Genomic DNA, 22,054 nt, shown 5'->3' with positions numbered 1-22,054 from the left:
ACATTATCATTAATCCCACAAACTTTATAGTGTGTCTGTATTCTTTCATTAACTGTTTAGTTTGATAAGTTGAAAGAAATTCATGTTTTTGATCTTGTAGAACAAACCTGTTCTGAAGGCTGGCAGAAGTTTGAATCCAGTTGGTACTTCCTGTCTACTGAGACTAAAACCTGGAACGAGAGCAGAGAGGACTGTATGGAAAGAGGAGCAGACCTGGTGATCATAAACAGTGATGCGGAACAGGTGAGAGAGAGAGAGAGAGAGAGAGAGAGAGAGAGAGAGAGAAGAGAGAGAGAGAGAGAGAGAGAGAGAGAGAGAGAGAGAGAGAGAGAGAGAGAGAGAGAGAGAGAGAGAGAGAGAGAGAGAGAGAGAGAGAGAGAGAGAGAGAGATTCTTCAAATAGCCACCAATTGCCTTGATGACAGCTTTGCACACTCTTGGCATCCTCTCAGTCAGCTTCACTTGGAATGCTTTTCTAACAGCCTTGAAGGAATTCCCACATATGCTGAGAACTTGTTGACTGCTTTTCCTTCAATCTGCGGTCCAACTCATCCCAAACCATCTCAATTGGGGTGAGGTCTGGGGATTTTGGAGGCCAGGTCATCTTATGCAGCATTCCATCACTCTCCTTCTTGGTAAAATAACCCTTACACAGCCAGGAGGTGTGTTGGTCATTGTCCTGTTGATAAACAAATGATAGTCCCTTTACCCAAACCAGATGTGATGGCGTATCGCTGCAGAATGCTGTGGTAGCCATGCTGGTTAAGTGTGCCTTGAATTTTAAATAAATCACAGACAGTGTCACCAGCAAAGCAGCCCCCACACCATAACACCTCCTCCTCCATGCTTCACGGTGGGAACAACACATGCTGAGATCATCCGTTCACCCACACAATGTCTCTCAAAGACACGGCGGTTGGAACCAAAAATGTCCATATTGGACTCCAGACCAAAGGACAAATTTCCACCGGTCTAATGTCCATTGCTCGTGTTTCTTGGCCCAAGCAAGTCTCTTCTTCTTATTGGTGTCCTTTAGTAGTGGTTTCTTTGCAGCAATTCGACCATGAAGGCCTGATTCACAGTCCCCTCTGAACAGCTGATGTTGAGATGTGTCTGTGACTTGAATCTGTGAAGCATTTATTTGGGCTGCAATTTCTGAGGCTGGTAACTCTAATGAAGTTATCCTCTGCAGAAGAGGTAAATCTGGGTCTTCCTTTCATGTGGCAGTCCTCATGAGAGCCAGTTTCATAGTGCTTGATGGTTTTTGCAATTGCACTTGAAGAAACTTTCAATGTTCTTGAAATGTTCCGTATTGACTGACCTTCATGTCTTAAAGTAATGATGGACTGTAGTTTCTCTTTGCTTATTTGAGCTGTTCTTGCCATAATATTGGCTTGGTCTTTAACCAAATAGGGCTATCTTCTGTATACCCACCCAACATTGTCACAACACAACTGACTACCTCAAAAGCCTTAAGAAGGAAAGAAATTCCACAAATTAACTTTTAACAAGGCACAACCGTTAATTGAAATGCATTCCAGGTGACTACCTCATGAAGCTGGTTGAGAGAATGCCAAGAGTGTGCAAAGCTGTCATCAAGGCAATGGGTGACTATTTGAAGAATCTCAAATCTCAAATATATTTTTATTTGTTTAACACTTTTTGGTTACTACATGATTCCATATCTGCTATTTCATATTTCTGATGTCTTCACTATATTATTATACAATGTAAAAAAATTGTACAAATAAAGAAAAAGCCTTGAATGAGTAGGTGTTCTAAAACTTTTGGCTGGTAGTGTATATATATTTATGTTTGTCACGGTTTCGGCCGAGGCTGCTCCTCCTCCTGGTTCGGGCAGGCTTCGGCGGTCGTCGTCCCCGGAGTACTAGCTGCCACCGATCGATGTTTCATGTTCGTTTGGTTTTGTCTTTATGTTGTACACCTGTGTCTTGTTAGTCCTCGTTAGTGTCCTATTTAGTTCTCGTTGGTTGTGTTTGTCTTTGTATGTGTTTTTGTAAGCTACGTACTTCCCTCCAGTGTTTTGGAGAGGGTTTTCGCACATGTTAGTGCGCCGTTTGTTTTACGCCTGTGTGCGCCGTGATTTCGCCTTCGGGCTTATTGTGCTTGTTTTCTACGTGATTATTGCACTAAAGTCTTTTGGACTGAGCTTCTGCGTCCTGCGCTTGATTCATGCACCACACCCACCTTCAGCACCCCTTGACAGAATCACACACCAGAATGGAATCAGCACGATCTGCAGTTACGCCTGAGTCGCTCGAGGAGCATGTCCGCGGCCAAGATGACCAGATACGACAACTGGGGACCGCTCTACAGGACGTCATCAACACCTTGCACCGATGGGAGGCCAGCGGGGTACCCACGCCTCCACCTACTCTGCCAACCCCATCGGCCGGTCCACCAGTCCCAGGTCCGGAACCCAGGGGGATTCGGCTCTCGCTCCCGAGGGCGTATGACAGAACAGCTGCCGGGTGTCAGGGGTTCCTCCTGCAGGTGGAGCTCTACCTGGCCACTGTACACCCAGTGCCCTCGGGACACGAGAGCGTTTCCGCCCTCATCTCCTGTCTCACGGGCAGGGCGTTGGAGTGGGCTAACGCCGAGTGGAGGAAGATGGACGCCAACACCATCTCCTACGCTGAGTTCTCCCGTCGCTTCAAGGCCGTGTTCGACCATCCACCTGAGGGCAAAGCGGCGGGGGAGCGTCTAGTCCACTTGAGACAGGGGAGGAGGAGCGCACAGGCGTTTGCTCTAGAGTTCCGGACTCTAGCGGCGGACGCAGGGTGGAATGAACGGGCCCTCATTGACCATTTTCGATGTAGCCTACGGGAGGACGTTCAACGTGAGTTGGCCTGCAGGGATACCCATCTTACCTTCGACCAGTTGGTCGATATGTCCATCCGTCTGGACACCCTGCTGGCCACCCGTGGACGTCCCGAGGGGGGTCCGTCCATTCCGCCCTCCGGCACCTCCGAGCCGAGCCCTATGGAGCTCGGGGGTGCCGGCGCTAGAGAAAGGAGGAGGAGGAGCCCGAGGGGGCCTGTCTCCTGCACCAAGTGCGGTCGTGGAGGGCACACTGCGGCCAGGTGCTGGGGAGGGTTCTCCGGGGGAGAAGACAATCAAATCAAATCAAATCAAATCAAATTTTATTGGTCACATGCGCCGAATACAACAGGTGCAGACATTACAGTGAAATGCTTACTTACAGCCCTTAACCAACAGTGCATTTATTTTAAACAAAAAAAAGTAAGAATAAAACAACAACAAAAAAGTGTTGAGAAAAAAAGAGCAGAAGTAAAATAAAGTGACAGTAGGGAGGCTATATATACAGTAAAATAAAGTGACAGTAGGGAGGCTATATATACAGGGGGGTACCGTTGCATAGTCAATGTGCGGGGGCACCGGCTAGTTGAGGTAGTTGAGGTAATATGTACATGTGGGTAGAGTTAAAGTGACTATGCATAAATACTTAACAGAGTAGCAGCAGCGTAAAAAGGATGGGGTGGGGGGGCAGTGCAAATATTCCAGGTAGCCATGGCCATGCACTGGGGGGGCCTACCAGGTGAGTAGATGTCCCACTTACCCAGAGCTTTCTGTTGCGCACTTTTGTATACCTGTTTGTTTTCCACAGGTTGCACCTCATTCCCAGCATAAGGCGCTAGTAGATTCAGGCGCAGCTGGGAATTTTGTTGATCGGAAGTTTTGTGTAGATTTAGGGATCCCTCTCCTACCTGTTGACAAACCTTTTCCCGTTCATGCCTTAGATAGCCGCCCGTTGCGGTCGGGGTTGATTAGGGAGATCACAGCGCCACTTAGGATGTGTGCGCAGGGGGGTCATGAAGAGACTATACAGCTGTATCTGATCGACTCTCCTGCGTACCCAGTGGTGCTGGGAATTCCCTGGTTAAGCACCCATAACCCTGCTATTTCGTGGCAACAGAGGGCTCTCGATGGGTGGTCTGCTCAGTGCGAGGGGCGATGTCTGGGTGTTTCCGTGGGAGCGACTTCGGTGGAAAGTCCAAACCAAGTGCCCGCACTACACATTCCGCCTGAATATGGGGATTTAGCTCTCGTGTTTAGCAAGACTAGGGCGACGCAGTTGCCTCCTCATAGACAGGGGGATTGTGCGATTGATCTCCAGGCAGGAGCAGCGCTCCCACGGAGCCATGTGTATCCTTTGTCTCAAGAGGAGAGAAAAGCTATGGAGACTTACATAGCCGAATCTTTGAGACAGGGATACATTCGGCCCTCCACTTCTCCCGCATCCTCGAGCTTCTTTTTTGTGAAAAAGAAAGATGGAGGGTTGCGCCCGTGCATTGATTACCGTGGTCTCAATCAGATTACTGTGAAATACAGTTATCCACTCCCTCTGATTGCGACCATGACGGAGTCATTGCATGGAGCGCGGTTTGTCACAAAACTGGATCTCAGGAGCGCGTACAACTTGGTGCGCATTAGGGAGGGCGACGAATGGAAGACAGCGTTTAGTACCACGTCAGGTCATTTCGAGTATCTTGTCATGCCATATGGGTTGATGAATGCTCCATCAGTCTTCCAATCCTTCGTAGATGACATTTTCCGGGATATGCAGGGACAAGGGGTGGTCGTGTACATTGATGATATTCTGGTGTACTCGTCTACCCGAGCCGAGCACGTAACCCTGGTGCGTCGTGTATTGAGGAGGCTGTTGGAGCACAACCTATATGTCAAGGCAGAGAAATGTCTGTTTTTCCAGGAGTCGGTCTCCTTTTTGGGTTATCGGTTGTCCGCGTCAGGGGTGAGAATGGAGGTGGATCGTGTGTCCGCTGTGCGTAATTGGCAAACCCAACCACTGTAAAAGAGGTGCAGCAGTTCTTGGGCTTTGCGAATTACTACCGGAGGTTTATCCGGGGTTTTGGACAGGTGGCAGCTCCCATCACGTCCCTTCTGAAAGGGGGTCCGGTGCGCCTGCAGTGGTCAGCTGATGCGGACAGGGCCAACCCTTTCAGGTTGAGGTGGACGCGTCTGAGGCAGGTATAGGGGCCATTCTCTCTCAACGGTCCGGCTCGCCACCTAAACTCCGCCCCTGTGCTTTTTACTCTAAAAAGCTCAGCCCGGCGGAGCGTAACTATGACGTTGGGGACAGGGAGCTGTTAGCTGTAGTTCAAGCCCTTAAGGTGTGGAGGCATTGGCTTGAGGGGGCTCAACACCCTTTCCTCATTTTGACTGACCATCGGAACCTGGAGTACATCTGGGCAGCGAGGAGACTGAACCCTCGCCAGGCTCGATGGAGTATGTTTCTCACCAGGTTCGTATTTAAAATCACGTACATCCCTGGGTCCCAGAATGGTAAGGCAGATGCACTGTCCCGGCGGTATGACACGGAGGAGAGATCCGTTGAGCCTACTCCCATACTACCGGAGTCTTGCCTTGTGGCACCGGTGGTGTGGGAGGTCGATGCCGAAATCGAGCGAGCGTTGCGTACCGACCCCAGCCCTCCACAGTGTCCTGAGGGTCGGAAGTACGTTCCGCTCGAGATTCGGGATCGACTCATTTACTGGGCTCACACGTCACCCTCCTCTGGACATCCGGGTATTGGCCGGAGAGTGCATTGCCTTAGCACTAAATACTGGTGGCCTACTTTGGCTAGGGATGTGAGGGTTTATGTCTCCTCCTGCTCGGTGTGCGCCCAGTGTAAGGCGCCCCGACATCTGCCCAGGGGTAAGTTACAACCCCTGCCCGTTCCACAACGACCATGGTCCCACCTCTCGGTGGATTTTGTGACAGACCTTCCCCTCTCTCAGGGGAATACCACCATCCTGGTCGTTGTGGACCGGTTCTCAAAGGCCTGTCGTCTTCTCCCTATGTCGGGTCTTCCAACTGCCCTACAGACCGCTGAGGCCCTATTTACCCATGTCTTCCGGCATTACGGGGTACCCGAGGATATAGTGTCTGATCGAGGCCCCCAGTTTACCTCCCGTGTTTGGAGAGCGTTCATGGAGCGTTTGGGGGTCTCGGTTAGCCTTACCTCAGGGTACCACCCGGAGAGTAACGGGCAGGTAGAACGTGTCAACCAGGATGTGGGTAGGTTTCTGAGGTCGTATTGCCAGGACCGGCCTGAGGAGTGGGCACGGTACATTCTCTGGGCCGAGATGGCCCAGAACTCTCTCCGCCACTCCTCTACCAACCTAACCCCCTTCCAATGTGTGTTAGGTTACCAGCCGGTTCTGGCACCGTGGCAGCAGAGCCAGATCGAGGCCCCTGCGGTGGATGATTGGATGAGGCGCTCGGAAGAGACGTGGAACGCTGCCCACGTCCACCTGCAGCGGGCCGTCCTTCGTCACAAGGCGAGCGCCGATCTCCACCGCAGTGAGGGGCCGGTGTACGCACCTGGAGATCGAGTCTGGCTCTCTACCAGAAACCTACCCCTCCGCCTGCCCTGCCGGAAGCTGGGTCGGCGGTTTGTGGGGCCCTTTAAAGTCCTGAGAAGATTGAACGAGGTGTGTTATAGGTTACATCTACCTGTTGAGTATAAGAATATTAACCCCTCGTTCCATGTGTCTCTTCTCAGGCCGGTGGTAGCTGGTCCACTCCAGGACAATGAGATAGGAGAGACTCCTCCGCCCCCACTGGACATCGAGGGGGCTCCGGCGTACACCGTTCGGTCCATCTTGGACTCCAGACGCCGGATGGGGGGTCTCCAGTATCTCGTGGAGTGGGAGGGGTACGGCCCGGAGGAGCGGTGCTGGGTGTCGCAGAGGGACATCCTAGACCCATCTCTCCTGTCGGAGTTCCACCGGGACCATCCCGCGCGCCCTGCTCCGCGTCCTCCTGGTCGTGCCGCGCGTCAAGGGGGGGGGGGTACTGTCACGGTTTCGGCCGAGGCTGCTCCTCCTCCTGGTTCGGGCAGGCTTCGGCGGTCGTCGTCCCCAGAGTACTAGCTGCCACCGATCGATGTTTCATGTTCGTTTGGTTTTGTCTTTATGTTGTACACCTGTGTCTTGTAAGTCCTCGTTAGTGTCCTATTTAGTTCTCGTTGGTTGTGTTTGTCTTTGTGTGTGATTGCTCATCTGTTTTCGTGTTGGAGCTACGTACTTCCCTCCAGTGTTTTGGAGAGGGTTTTCGCACATGTTAGTGCGCCGTTTGTTTTACGCCTGTGTGCGCCGTGATTTCGCCTTCGGGCTTATTGTGCTTGTTTTCTACGTGATTATTGCACTAAAGTCTTTTGGACTGAGCTTCTGCATCCTGCGCTTGATTCATGCACCACACCCACCTTCAGCACCCCTTGACAATGTTTCTCGACAACAGACATTTCTGTACAACCTCCAGAAGAGAGTCTGGATTGGTCTGACTGACTCTGTTCAGGAGGGGACCTGGAAATGGGTGGACGGCACACCACTGTCCACAGGGTGAGAGATGATAACTAATCTGTCAATAAGACTCCATTCAACATTTTTCTATACAGGTTACTGTCATTGATGATAGCAGTCAACAAAGTTAACTTTAAGATGAAAAATGCCTGTATATTATTTAGGATGGTGATGTTCTAGCCATGATATCTAACTGTTTTTAACCCTGTAGGGACTGGTATTAACCATGATATCTGACGGTATTTAACCCTGTAGGTACTGGCATTACCATGATATCTGACTGTTTTTAACCATGTAGGTACTGGTATTAACAATGATATCTGACTGTTTTTAACCCTGTAGGTACTGGTATTAACTATTATATCTGACTGTTTTTAACCATGTAGGTACTGGTATTAACCATGATATCTGACTGTTTTTAACCCTGTAGGATACTGGTATTAACCTTGAATTCTGACTGTTTTTAACCATGTAGGTACTGCTATTAACCATGATATCTGATGGTTTTTAACCCTGTAGGTACTGGTATTAACCATGATATCTGATGGTTTTTAACCCTGTAGGTACTGGTATTAACCATGATATCTGACTGTTTTTAACCCTGTAGGTACTGGTATGACAAACAGCCTGATAATTTTGGTCTTACTGGGGAGGACTGTGCTGAGATACACAAAGATCAGAGTCCTCTAAAGGCATGGAATGACATGCCATGTGACAGCAAACTCAACTGGATTTGTGAGATAAGGGTTTAACATCACCATGACAACATACTGTAACACGTACAGTAGCCTACAGTGCACACACTTCGTCCTTCTCTCTCTCTCTCTCTCTCTCTCTCTCTCTCTCTCTCTCTCTCTCTCTCTCTCTCTCTCTCTCTCTCTCTCTCTCTCTCTCTCTCTCTCTCTCTCTCTAACCTACAAACACACTTATTGTTATGTTTGTTTGTAGTAGCATATTAATAAAAGTCCTACTTATTTCCTGTTTGTAGCTTCCTGTGTACCAGTAGTTATGTTTCACACATCATCAGATACAACATGACGTTAATATATTTGACTTTTTGCACACTCTACATGCAGTGCATTTCATCAATTACAATTCAAATACATTATTCTTACTTGCTACATATATTTACATGCTCCCATTTAGGTCTGGTGCAAACATTCTCAACCCTACCAAACCACCATTACATACACTGTATATGAGCGTTGTAGAGATATCAAAGGGTATCAAAGGATGTTACTTAATCATTTTTGACAGTCAGTCTTTGTTGTCAAGTTACATATAAGCACAATATCAAATGCTCACATTTGACTGTTGTTCCCCTATATGGGTCCCAAAAGAGGGAAGTGAAATGGTTCAACAAGCTGTCACTCAAAAACTCCTCCACCAATCAGGTTCATCAAGAGAGAGGAGAGCCCTGGTGGTTTCTGTTGTCATCTCATCCTCACTGGTTAAGACTACCCACCCTCAATATCCACTTGGAGCAGTTTGTAGTGTCAAATCTATTGTATGGACATTATAATGACTCATGTTTGTAGTCCTGGACCTCCTGAACATGTTGGTGTATATTTGGGAGTAAACAGAGGGTCCAAATCAGCAGAAAGGTGAAAGGAAAGAGGAGTTCTGGAAACTACCTGAATTATCTTGGGGCTGTTACATGTGATATTTAATATATGTTAACAGCTAGACTTTGTTCTCCACTTCCCCTCTATTATCTATATCTTCCTGGTATGATAGTGTCCTGTCCATCACCACAAATAGCAAGTCCCATTCCCTGGGCAGGAGGACTGTGTTGAGATATACTCTGGACAAGATGACCATGTAGAGACATGGAATGATTTATATTGTGCCACAGAAAATGGTTTAACAATAAGCACTGTAACAATCTCTCACACACACACATTCACACAAATACGTACACAAGTATGCAAACTTGTTCTATTTTTTTGTATTAGCATAGCCACAACTACCCGTGTCATTTTGTTGATACTTCCCTAGAGTTAACACCTACAGCAGTCACACTGACAGAGACACACAGATGACTCAGAGACAGAGATATCACTAGAAGCAGAGACTTAACGTATAGAGGGCTTGCAGTTGACGTACGACGCCTCCTGGCGGCCATGTTGGAAGACCACCACATTACAGTTTTTCTCAATTGCTAGAACACTAAACCCTATTGTCTGAACCAAATGCTCAGTTGCCTGAACCCACTGATTGAATCAATCACTCTTTTGGCAAAACCATAAGCACCTTTCACCTGTTTAGACATAACTTGCCAACACATTTTCATTGTGATGCACCCGTAATGCATAATGGTGAGCACAGGTGACAAAAGTCAAACACAATTAGAGCACAGGTGTCACCACTTGAACACAACAACTCAAAATTGATCACACTTGTGGCTAATGATGTGAGGGAACATATACAGTAAGCCAGTTCAGAGAGCACTGGTTTGTGAGGCCCTACAATGGATAGAAATCTGAGAGGAAGAGTTCGTGTGAGAGGAGGTCGAGGTGGTCGAGGTGGTCAGCGAAGATAAAGAACAGTAATATCTGATGAAATCAGAGCTACTGTGATTGACCATGTTCTTGTCCATGGTATGAGCATGAGGGAGGCTGGACAAAGGGTACAACCAAACATCAGTAGATTCACTGTGTCCACCATAATCAGAAGATTTAGAGAAGAGAACAGGTAATTACCTTTTTTTGACATTATAGTACAGTATGTAAATGTTGACAGCAATTACTGTATGACATACTATATACTGTACCACAGTATACTGTAAGTAAATATATGTTTCAGTACATCACTGCACCAATGTACTGTAGTATTGTAATGGAGGGTTGGTCTAACTGTTTGTAGGCCTAGTATTCCATGTATATTTTTTGTAACTCCATGTTCTCTTTTTGTAGAATTGAAAGACTGCCACATGGGGGTGGGAGGACAGGTATGTTCTCCCCACACCAAGAGACCCTAATTGTTGATATGGTCCGTGAGAACAATGCCATTAAACTGAGCGAAATTCAGCAGAAGATCATTGAGGACCATTTCAATTTTGAGGGTATCAACAGTGTCAGCCTCTCTACTGTTGATCGTGTCCTCAAGCGCAACAGACTGCGCATGAAACAGCTATACATAGTGCCCTTTGATCGCAACTCAGACAGAGTCAAAGAGCAAAGATTCCAGTATGTACAGGTTGGCATATATCCAGACACATTCAATGTTGATTACTCTAAGTAGTGATTTACTGTAGTGGCCTAAATCACTTTTTCCGTATCACTTACAAAACTATATCTATTTCTACAGAGGGTTTTTCAACTGGATGCAATGGAAAGACCCCATCAATACATCTACATGGATGAAGCTGGGTTTAATCTCACCAAAAGGAGAAGGAGAGGCCGTAATGTGATTGGCCATCGGGCCATTGTTGGTGTTCCTGGGCAGCGTGGTGGCAATGTCACATTATGTGCTGCCATCAGCAATCATGGGGTTGTCCACCATCATGCCAACCTGGGGCCCTACAACACTCACCAGCTCCTCATTTTCCTCAATCACATGCAAGATGCTTTGTTAGGGCAGCAGGATGAGCATCCCATCTATGTTGTTGTTTGGGACAATGTGAGTTTTCACAGAGCCCTCCAGGTTAGAGAGTGGTACAATATGAACCAAGGTTTTATCAATCTTTGCTTTCCACCGTACTCCCCTTTCCTAAACCCCATTGAGGAATTCTTCTCCTCATGGCGGTGGAAGGTATATGAACGCCAACCTTACACCAGGGTAAATCTCCTGCAAGCCATGGGACTTGCCTGTGGTGACATAGGTGTGGAGGCATGCCAAGCCTGGATACGGCATGCCAGGGTTTTTTTCCCCCGTTGCCTGGCCAGACAAAATGTGGCCTGTGATGTGGATGAAGTCCTGTGGCCTGACCCAGTACGGAGACATGATGCTGTGGCTGAGTAATGCACTTATTTGTATGTTTTTGTACTTTATTTTTACATGGGCTTACTGTACACAAGTGGCAAACGCATAAGATTTCTGTTTGTTTTTACAAGTGCTACATGTAAATGCACAAGATTTCTGTTTTGTCTTTTTGTACAAGTGCTAAATGCACAGTTTTTTTTTGTTTTGCAACATGCATTTAGCCTACAGTGAACAATAAACATTTATTTCTCCAGCTTCATGTCCTGAGCAATGTGTTTTCTATTTTTCTACGTAGTGTTTAGTGACTGTTCAGTAGTGTTTTTAATTTTGATTGACTCGGGGCACGATTTGACAACATAGTTCAGTTTTGAGCACAGATTGAACTGTTTTGAGGTGAAAGTTTGGTTTTGCAAGAAGAGTCTGAGATTTTGTGAATGTAGCTTAAAAATTGGGTTTTGTGTTCACAGTTAAGAGAAAAGGAGAGCAGCTTTCAAGAAATGTGTCTTAGCAATCGAGAAACTGTATTCAATGTGTTTTGAGAAGGAGGGGGGGAGAGAGGATGCGAGGAGGAATTGAGGAAAAATGAATTGAGAAAGAGCCCATAGGCAAGTCTGTAATACCACTATTTCCCCTCTATGGTGAGTTCATTTCTCACTTTAACCACTAGGTGGAATCATAATTTAACCATTCTGCGCTGTATCCAACTAACAACATGAGAGAGAGAGAGAGAGAGAGAGAGAGAATGAGAGAGAGGTCGCTGTCGGCAGACCTTGCTCTCAAGAGAAGACAGGCTATGTGCACACTGCCCACAAAATGAGGTGGAAACAGTTGCACTTCCTAACCTCCTGCCAAAATGTATGACCATATTAGAGACACATATTTCCCTCATATTACACTGTCCCACAAATAATTAAAAAAAATATACAAAAATTGATAAACTCCCATATATATTGGGTGAAATACCACAGTGTGCCATCACAGCAGCAAGATTTGTGACCTGTTGCCACAAGAAAAGGGCAACCAGTGAAGAACAAACACCATTGTAACATATATACAACAACATTTAACTATTTGCACATCGTTATAACACAGTACATAGTCAAAGGTTTCATACATTTTTGATCAGTCACAGTATTCAGGTATTCTGCTACTGTGTACTCTCTGTTAATAGCATTCTGGTTTTCTCAGTGTTTTGTAAATTCTTTCCAATGTGTCGAGTAATCATCTTTTTGTTTTGTCATGATTTGGTTGGGTCTAATTGTGTTGCTGTCCTGGGGCTCTGTGGGGTCTGTTTGTGTTTGTGAACAGAGCCCCAGGACCAGCTTTCTTGGGGGGCTCTTCTCCAGGTTTATCTCTCTGTTTGTGATGGCTTTGTTATGGAAAGTCTGGGAATCGCTTCCTTTTAGGTGGTTGTAGAATTTAACGGCTCTTTTCTGGATTTTGATCATCAGCGGGTATCGGCCTAATTCTGCTCTGCACGCATTATTTGGTGTTTTACGTTGTACAGGAGGATATTTTTGCAGAATTCTGCATGCAGTGTCTCAATTTGGTGTTTGTCCCATTTTGTGAATTCTTGATTGGTGAGCGGACCCCAGACCTCACAACCATGAAGGGCAATGGGTTCTATAACTGATTCAAGTATTTTTAGCCAAATCCTAATTGGTATGTCGAATTCTATGTTCCTTTTGATGGCATAGAATGCCTTTCTTGACTTGTCTCTTAGATTGTTCACAGCTTTGTGGAAGTTACCTGTGGTGCCGATGTTTAGGCAGAGGTATGTATAGTTTTTTGTGTGCTCTAGAGCAACGTGTCTAGATGGAATTTGTATTCATGGTCCTGGCAACTGGACCTTTTTTGGAACACCATTATTTTTGTCTTACTGAGATTTACTGTCAGGGCCCAGGTCTGACAGAATCTGTGCAGAAGATCTACAGTTGAAGTCGGAGGTTTACATACACTTAGGTTGGAGTCATTAAAACTTGTTTTTCAACCACTCCACAAATGTGTTGTTAACAAACTATAGTTTTGGCAAGTCGGTTAGGACATCTACTTTGTGCATGACACAAGTTATTTTTCCAACAATTGTTTACAGACAGATTATTTCACTTATAATTCACTGTATCACAATTACAGTGGGTCAGAAGTTTACATACACTAATTGACTGTGCCTTTAAACAGCTTGGAAAATTCCAGAAAATGATGTCATGGCTTTAGAAGTCTCTGATAGGCTAATTGCAATAATTTGAGTCAACTGGAGGTGTACCTTTGGATGTATTTCAAGGCCTACCTTCAAACTCAGTGCCTCTTTGCTTGACATCATGGGAAAATCAAAAGAAATCAGCCAAGACCTCAGAAAAAAAACTTGTATACCTCCACAAGTCTGGTTCATCCTTGGGAGCAATTTACAAACGCCTGAAGGTACCACATTCATCTGTACAAACAATAGTACGCAAGTATAAACACCATGGGACCACGCAGCCATCATACCGCTCTGGAAGGAGACGCGTTCTGTCCCCTAGAGAAGAACGTACTTTAGTGCGAAAAGTGCAAATCAATCCCAGAACAACAGCAAAAGACCTTGTGAAGATGCTGGAGGAAACGGGTACAAAAGTATCTATATCCACAGTAAAACGAGTCCTATATCGACATAACCTGAAAGGTCGCTGAGCAAGGAAGAAGCCACTGCTCCAAAACCGCCATAAAAAGCCAGACTACGGTTTGCAACAGCTTATAGGAACAAAGATCGTACTTTTTGGAGAAATGTCCTCTGGTCTGATGAAACAAAAATAGAACTGTTTGGCCATAATGACCATTGTTATGTTTTGGGGAAAAAGGGGGTAGGCTTGCAGAACACCATCCCAACTGTGAAGCACGGGTGTGGCAGCATCATGCTGTGGGGGTGCTTTGCTGCAGGAGGGACTGGTGTACTTCACAAAATAGATGGCATCATGAGGAAGGAAAATTATGTGGCTATATATAAGCAACATCTCAAGACATCAGTCAGGAAGTTAAAGCTTGGTCGCAAATGGGTCTTCCAAATGGACAATGACCCTAAGTATACTTCCAAAGTTGTGGCAAAATGGCTTAAGGACAACAAAGTCAAGGTATTGGAGTGGCCATCACAAAGCCCTGACCTCAATCATATACAACATTTGTGGGCAGACCTGAAAAAGCGTGTGCGAGCAAGGAGGCCTACAAACCTGACTCAGTTACAACAGCTCTGTCAGGAGGAATGGGCCAAAATTCACCCAACTTATTGTGGGAAGCTTGTGGAAGGCTACCTGAAATGTTTGACCCAAGTTAAACAATTTAAAGGCAATGCTACCAAATACTAATTGAGTGTATGTACACTTCTGACCCACTGGGAATGTGATGAAAGAAATAAAAGCTGAGATAAATCACTCTCTCTACTATTATTCTGACATTTCATATTCTTAAAATAAAGTGGTGATTCTACCTGACCTAAGACAGGGAATCTTTACTAGGATTAAAATATCAGGAATTGTGAAAAACTGAGTTAAAATGTTTTTGGCTAAGGTGTATGTAAACTTCCGACTTGTAGGTGCTGCTGTAGGCCCTCCTTGGTTGGGGACAGAAGCACCATCCTGCCACCATCTGTGGGCCACAGACAGAGAACAGAGAGGGAGCGGGTGGAGCCACATCAGATCAACTACTAATACTATTTCTACTACTCAGTACAGTTAGAATACAGTAGATAATACCATTAGGAGTCTGTTAGAAAGGTTATCATACAGTAGATATTACCATTAGGAGTCAGTTAGAAAGGTAATCATACAGTAGATATTACCATTAGGAGTCAGTTAGAAAGGTAATCATACAGTAGATATTACCATTAGGAGTCAGTTAGAAAGGTAATCATACAGTAGATATTACCATTAGGAGTCAGTTAGAAAGGTAATGATACAGTAGATATTACCATTAGGAGTCAGTTAGAAAGGTAATCATACAGTAGATATTACCATGAGGAGTCAGTTAGAAAGGTAATCATACAGTAAATATTATCATTAGGAGTCAGTTAGAAAGGTAATCACACCGTAGATATTACCATTAGGAGTCAGTTAGAAAGGTAATGATACAGTATATATTACCATAGGAGTCAGTTAGAAAGGTAATCATACAGTATATATTACCATTAGGAGTCAGTTAGAAAGGTAATCATACAGTAGATATTATCATTAGGAGTCAGTTAGAAAGGTAATCACAGGTTATTGAATTAAATTAGATTATTGAAGAAAATGACAAGATAGCAATGAGGAGAGTGAAGACTGAGACCCATCCCTCAGGTAAGAACTAAAAAAGCTCTCTATCACACACACACACACACACACACACACACACACGAACACACAGACTTACACAAACACATTACTAAAAACGATGAAAAATGCTAACTTATAGCAAGTCCCAGTGGAATCGTTTTTGAATGATTTTACCTTCAATTATGCAAATATTAAAGAGGCAATCTGCTGTTCAACCTAAACAATGTTGCCACCCCGCCACCGGTTTGGTAAAAGGCTGAGGAATGGAGCTGGAGAAGTATATGCAAGAACTGATCATCCATAAGATCAACATTATAGTTTCAAAAATCTTTTGAGGCTCTACATGCAATTTGTTTACAATATCATTGTTTACAAACAATTAATAAAACATCGTATATTTTGGGTTCTGATGGGGTACGACTGTTGAACTAAACTCATGAGGCATTTATAAGTTGTCATCTTTAAGAATGGATTGGTAAACTTTATATCATAAAACAGCTGTGAGAAACGGTCCTGTTGTGGCTGATTATGTCACACCCACACCCTCTTATACGTGTGTGTGTGTGTGTTTGTGTGCGCACATGCGTTTGATTGTGTGGGTGTGTGTGTGTGTTTATGTGTGTGAGTGGGTGTTTGTGTCTTCTCACATCAGTGTGTATCTCCTCAGGACCTGAGGATTCAGGGAGAAGACTCTACAGGATGGGTGCTGTGAGATTTGGGATGCTGTGTGTTCTACAAGTCACTCTCAACATCTCCCTGAGACTAGTCTGTGAGTGTATTGTTATCTAATCCTTACACTATTTCAAACTTTCACTACAAGGTCCTAAATTCAGATGAATGTTGTTATCTGTGTAACTAACTTCCTCCTCTGTTAGACATTACGGAACTTGCAAAGCACAGCCAAGATAATCTGTCCACTTTTAGCAGACTGTCTAGCAATGTTACCTCTAATATTTTGGGGCACTGAGCACATTTGAGGTATAGTGAGCGGAAACTTCCGCCGTGCGTTTACAGTGAACACTGAGGCTGTACCCTTACAGTTTTAGACAGTAGCCAATAGGCTATTGTGGCTATTTGAGCATTGTGTAGGCCTACCAACAAAACCAATGGAGCAAATCTCATAACATTTTCACATTGAAAAAGCATTTGATTTCTATGATATAGCCTACAGTAGCCTATAGGTGGTGTTAAATGCAGGCCTACATTGCATGAGACTTTGAAAAACGTTTTTACATTATGAAGAGCTTGACATTAATTCATGATTTTTTGCTTGGTCTGTAACACCATGGGTTAAATACATTACTATAAATTGCATTGTATTGTGTTGTATTATGCAAGACACCACTTTACAAAATACATGTAATTATTATTACCATACAGAGAATTACACAATGTAGGCTACCCCTCTGCCATTTGGCTTATTTGCATATTCAACCCTGTCTCAAAATACAACACTGACCCTTTAATTAAGACATAAGTGTTTAACCTGACTGGATTTTCAAAGACGGCTTGAAATGTAGCCTACATGTTTTGTGCTCTTGTAGGAAGCAGTAACTCCCCATTGCTGACCTATACTTATGTATAAATGGGCTAATAACTCGCTAACTAGCAAAGAATATCAACAACTGTGCACATGCGCGGCTCTGTGTTCTAATCTGAACAGATCTGAAAAACATATTCACTCGTCGATAATTGAAAGACCGCTCTTGGGCAACCCCCGCCAATAGAATTATACTCCGTGGCGCTCTGGCTCTGCCTACAACACAATCACAGACTCAATCTTGAAAAGTTAGATTTGTTTTGGTTTGTTGCATTGAAAAGGGGCTGATATAATATTGATTGTATTGCAGAAAAAACATTGATCTATATAGTTCAAACTAATGGGGTGAACTCAGTGAAGTTCAATCTCTTGTATCTCTGCACGGCATGGTAATTATTCTGCGCGGCAGTCCTCGAGGAAGTGCGTGGCCGCGCACTCACGCAGTTTAGAGGGAACATTGCTGTCTACACTGTCTGTTTTTAAGGACAAAACCTAAAACTGACCTTACCTTAACCCTAACCTTCACCTAATTTTAACTAATTCAGAAACTGAACAGATGATAAATGTATGATTGAAGTTTAAATGAAGCCTTTTTCTTTATAGATGTCCTGTTGTACTTGTAGTGATCTTATATCCATGGATGAAAAGTTGTCTGTGTTTTTAGGACAGATGCAGTGCATAAGGCCTACATAGAATGTGAATAATGACATTAAGGGTACGTCACAAATGGCACCCTATCTCACACACAAACACACACACGCACACACACTATTTTTTGTGTGAGCATATGAATAAATTCCTTCTTATCAGCATCCTGTGTGTTGAGAGTTATATTTCACACACCATTAGACATAACATGAGGTCAGTACATTAGACACAACATGAGGTCAGTACATTAGACACAACATGAGGTCAGTACATTACTCACAACATGAGGTCAGTACATTAGACACAACATGAGGTCAGTACATTACTCACAACATGAGGTCAGTACATTAGACATAACATGAGGTCAGTACATTAGACACAACATGAGGTCAGTACATTAGACACACCATGAGGTCAGTACATTAGACATAACATGAGGTCAGTACATTAGACACAACATGAGGTCAGTACATTAGACATAACATGAGGTCAGTACATTACACACAACATGAGGTCAGTACTTTAGACACAACATGAGGTCAGTACATTAGACACAACATGAGGTCAGTACATTACTCACAACATGAGGTCAGTACATTAGACACAACATGAGGTCAGTACATTAGACACAACATGAGGTCAGTACATTAGACATAACATGAGGTCAGTATATTACTCACAACATGAGGTCAGTACATTAGACATAACATGAGGTCAGTACATTACTCACAACATGAGGTCAGTACATTAGACACAACATGAGGTCAGTACATTAGACACAACATGAGGTCAGTACATTAGACACAACATGAGGTCAGTACATTAGACACAACATGAGGTCAGTACATTAGACACAACATGAGGTCAGTACATTAGACACAACATGAGGTCAATACAGTAGAACACAACATGAGGTCAGTATATTACTCACAACATGAGGTCAGTACATTAGACACAACATGAGGTCAGTACATTACTCACAACATGAGGTCAGTACATTAGACATAACATGAGGTCAGTACATTAGACACAACATGAGGTCAGTACATTAGACATAACATGAGGTCAGTACATTAGACATAACATGAGGTCAGTACATTAGACACAACATGAGGTCAGTACATTAGACATAACATGAGGTCAGTACATTACTCACAACATGAGGTCAGTACATTAGACACAACATGAGGTCAGTACATTAGACACAACATGAGGTCAGTACATTAGACACAACATGAGGTCAGTACATTAGACACAACATGAGGTCAGTACATTAGACATAACATGAGGTCAGTACTTTACTCACAACATGAGGTCAGTACATTAGACACAACATGAGGTCAGTACATTAGACACAACATGAGGTCAGTACATTAGACACAACATGAGGTCAGTACATTACTCACAACATGAGGTCAGTACATTAGACATAACATGAGGTCAGTACATTACTCACAACATGAGGTCAGTACATTAGACATAACATGAGGTCAGTACATTACTCACAACATGAGGTCAGTACATTAGACACAACATGAGGTCAGTACATTAGACACAACATGAGATCAGTACATTAGACATAACATGAGGTCAGTACATTACTCACAACATGAGGTCAGTACATTAGACACAACATGAGGTCAGTACATTAGACACAACATGAGGTCAGTACATTAAACACAACATGAGGTCAGTACATTAGACACAACATGAGGTCAGTACATTAGACATAACATGAGGTCAGTACTTTACTCACAACATGAGGTCAGTACATTAGACATAACATGAGGTCAGTACATTAGACACAACATGAGGTCAGTACATTAGACATAACATGTGGTCAGTACATTACTCACAACATGAGGTCAGTACATTATACATAACATGAGTTCAGTACATTACTCACAACATGAGGTCAGTACATTAGACACAACATGAGGTCAGTACATTAGACACAACATGAGGTCAGTACATTAGACACAACATGAGGTCAGTACATTAGACACAACATGAGATCAATACAGTAGAACACAACATGAGGTCAGTACAGTAGACACAACATGAGGTCAGTACAGTAGACACAACATGAGGTCAGTACAGTAGACACAACATAAAATCAGTACATTAGACACAACATGAGTTCAGTACATTAGACACAACATGAGGTCAGTACATTAGACACAACATGAGGTCAGTACATTAGACACAACATGAGGTCAATACATCAGACACAACATGAGGTCAATACAGTAGAACACAACATGAGGTCAGTACAGTAGAACACAACATAAAATCAGTACATTACTCACAACATGAGGTCAGTACATTAGACACAACATGATGTCAGTACATTAGACACAACATGAGGTCAGTACATTAGACACAACATGAGGTCAGTACAGAAGTAGATACAACATGAGGTCAGTACATTAGACACAACATGAGGTCAGTACATTAGACACAACATGAGGTCAGTACAGTAGACACAACATGAGGTCAGTACATTAGACACAACATGAGGTCAGTACATTAGCCACAACATGAGGTCAGTACATTAGACACAACATGAGGTCAGTACAGTAGACACAACATGAGGTCAGTACAGTAGACACAACATAAAATCAGTACATTAGACACAACATGAGGTCAGTACATTAGACACAACATGAGGTCAATACATTAGACACAACATGAGGTCATTACATTAGACACAACATGAGGTCAGTACATTAGACACAACATGAGGTCAGTACAGAAGTAGACACAACATGAGGTCAGTACATCAGACACAACATGAGGTCAGTACATTAGACACAACATGAGGTCAGTACAGTAGACTCCTGATAAGTAAGTCCGTAGTACTCAGGAATCAGATATAAAGATGAACAGGAGAAGAAAATGTCCCAACAACGAATGTTACTCTTTCATCATCTTCCTGTTTTAACATTTACCTTTTATTCTGGGTGTAACATCATAAACAGGTAGTCACAGACTCAGAGCAGAGACAGATAGAGACACAGACACAGGGTCAACGACAAGACCAGAACCTGAAAATAGACAGAAAACACAGTAAGTTGTTGGAGATGTCTGAGGCCATCTATGCTGAGCCAGATATTACCAAGAAGGTCAAGTTTGACAGAGGTGAGATGGAGGAGAGGATTGTGGATATCTACATCAGTGCAGACACCCTGAGAGATGGTGAGACCAGCACCAAGAGAGAAGAGACAGCAGACACTGCTCCTAATAATGGACCAGGAGACCAGCACTCAGGTAACACACACACACACACACACACACACACAAACACACACACACACACACACACACACACACACACACACACACACACACACACACACACACACACACATAAAACATAATATTTTCTTTTATGTATCCACAGAGCCTGATAGCTCAGGGAAGAGACCCTTCCTAGTTGCTGCAGTTTGTCTGGGGCTGCTGTGTGTTCTACTGGCTGGGATCATAGGCCTGTCTGTCTACTGTGAGTTTCTGTCCAGGTTCATGGCTTATCACCGCAGAATTGGCCCAGCGTCGTCCAGGGTAGGGGAGGGAATGGCCGGCAGGGATGTAGCTCAGTTGGTGGAGCATGGCGTTTGCAACGCCAGGGTTGTGGGTTCAATTCCCACAGGGGGCCAGTATGAAAAATGAAAAAATAATGTATGCACTCACTAACTGTAAGTCGCTCTGGATAAGAGCGTCTGCTAAATGTCTAAAAAATACATAAATAAATAAATAAAATAAATAGTAAGAAGTGCTGGTTACTAGGCCTATTTACCTGGTGTTTTAGCTAGTAACTATGTGTTTATACTTTATAGATAACAGAGCCATCAAATATTCTGAGGATAAAAGGAAACACTTGTTCCAGCATTTTTCCCTTTACAAGATCAACGCAACTGAAGAGAGAGACCAACTACAGACCAGCTACCACAACCTGACTGCTGAGAGAGACAGGCTTCAGAATTTGCTTTGTGGTCAGTGAAATGGTTTTCATACCTTTCTTTATTATAAAGTCAATTTGTTCATTGAGATCTAGTCCAGGAAATCATTTGAAATAAAATGTGATGTTTATTGTATTGTATCATATTGTCTCAGTGTTGTGTTGTGTCATCAAACAGAGAAAACCTGTTGTTTTGGAGGATGGAAGAAGTTTGACTGCAGTTGTTACTTCCTCTCTACTGAGGAGAAAACCTGGGAGGAGAGTAGACAGGACTGTCTGAAGAGAGGAGCAGACCTGGTGATAATAAACAGCAGAGAGGAACTGGTGAGAGAGAGAGA

General features: G+C 43.9%; 1 protein-coding gene across 1 annotated transcript in view; it reads left to right on the top strand.

Annotated features, from left to right (window-relative positions):
* Positions 1–22,054, top strand: part of LOC311110201 (uncharacterized protein) — a gene marked incomplete at both ends in the record, with an annotated part of 397,005 nt that overhangs the window by 17,550 nt on the left and 357,401 nt on the right. The window contains one exon of the mRNA XM_084188747.1: positions 101–243. Coding sequence (XP_084044873.1) covers positions 101–243 — 143 coding nt within the window. The remainder of the gene's footprint in view (positions 1–100; positions 244–22,054) is intronic.

This window comes from Coregonus lavaretus (genome assembly GCF_964263955.1).
Source record: "Coregonus lavaretus genome assembly, contig: SUPER_35_unloc_2, whole genome shotgun sequence".
In the NCBI taxonomy this organism is placed as follows: domain Eukaryota; kingdom Metazoa; phylum Chordata; class Actinopteri; order Salmoniformes; family Salmonidae; genus Coregonus; species Coregonus lavaretus.
This window is presented reverse-complemented; position numbering and strand designations above follow the sequence as displayed.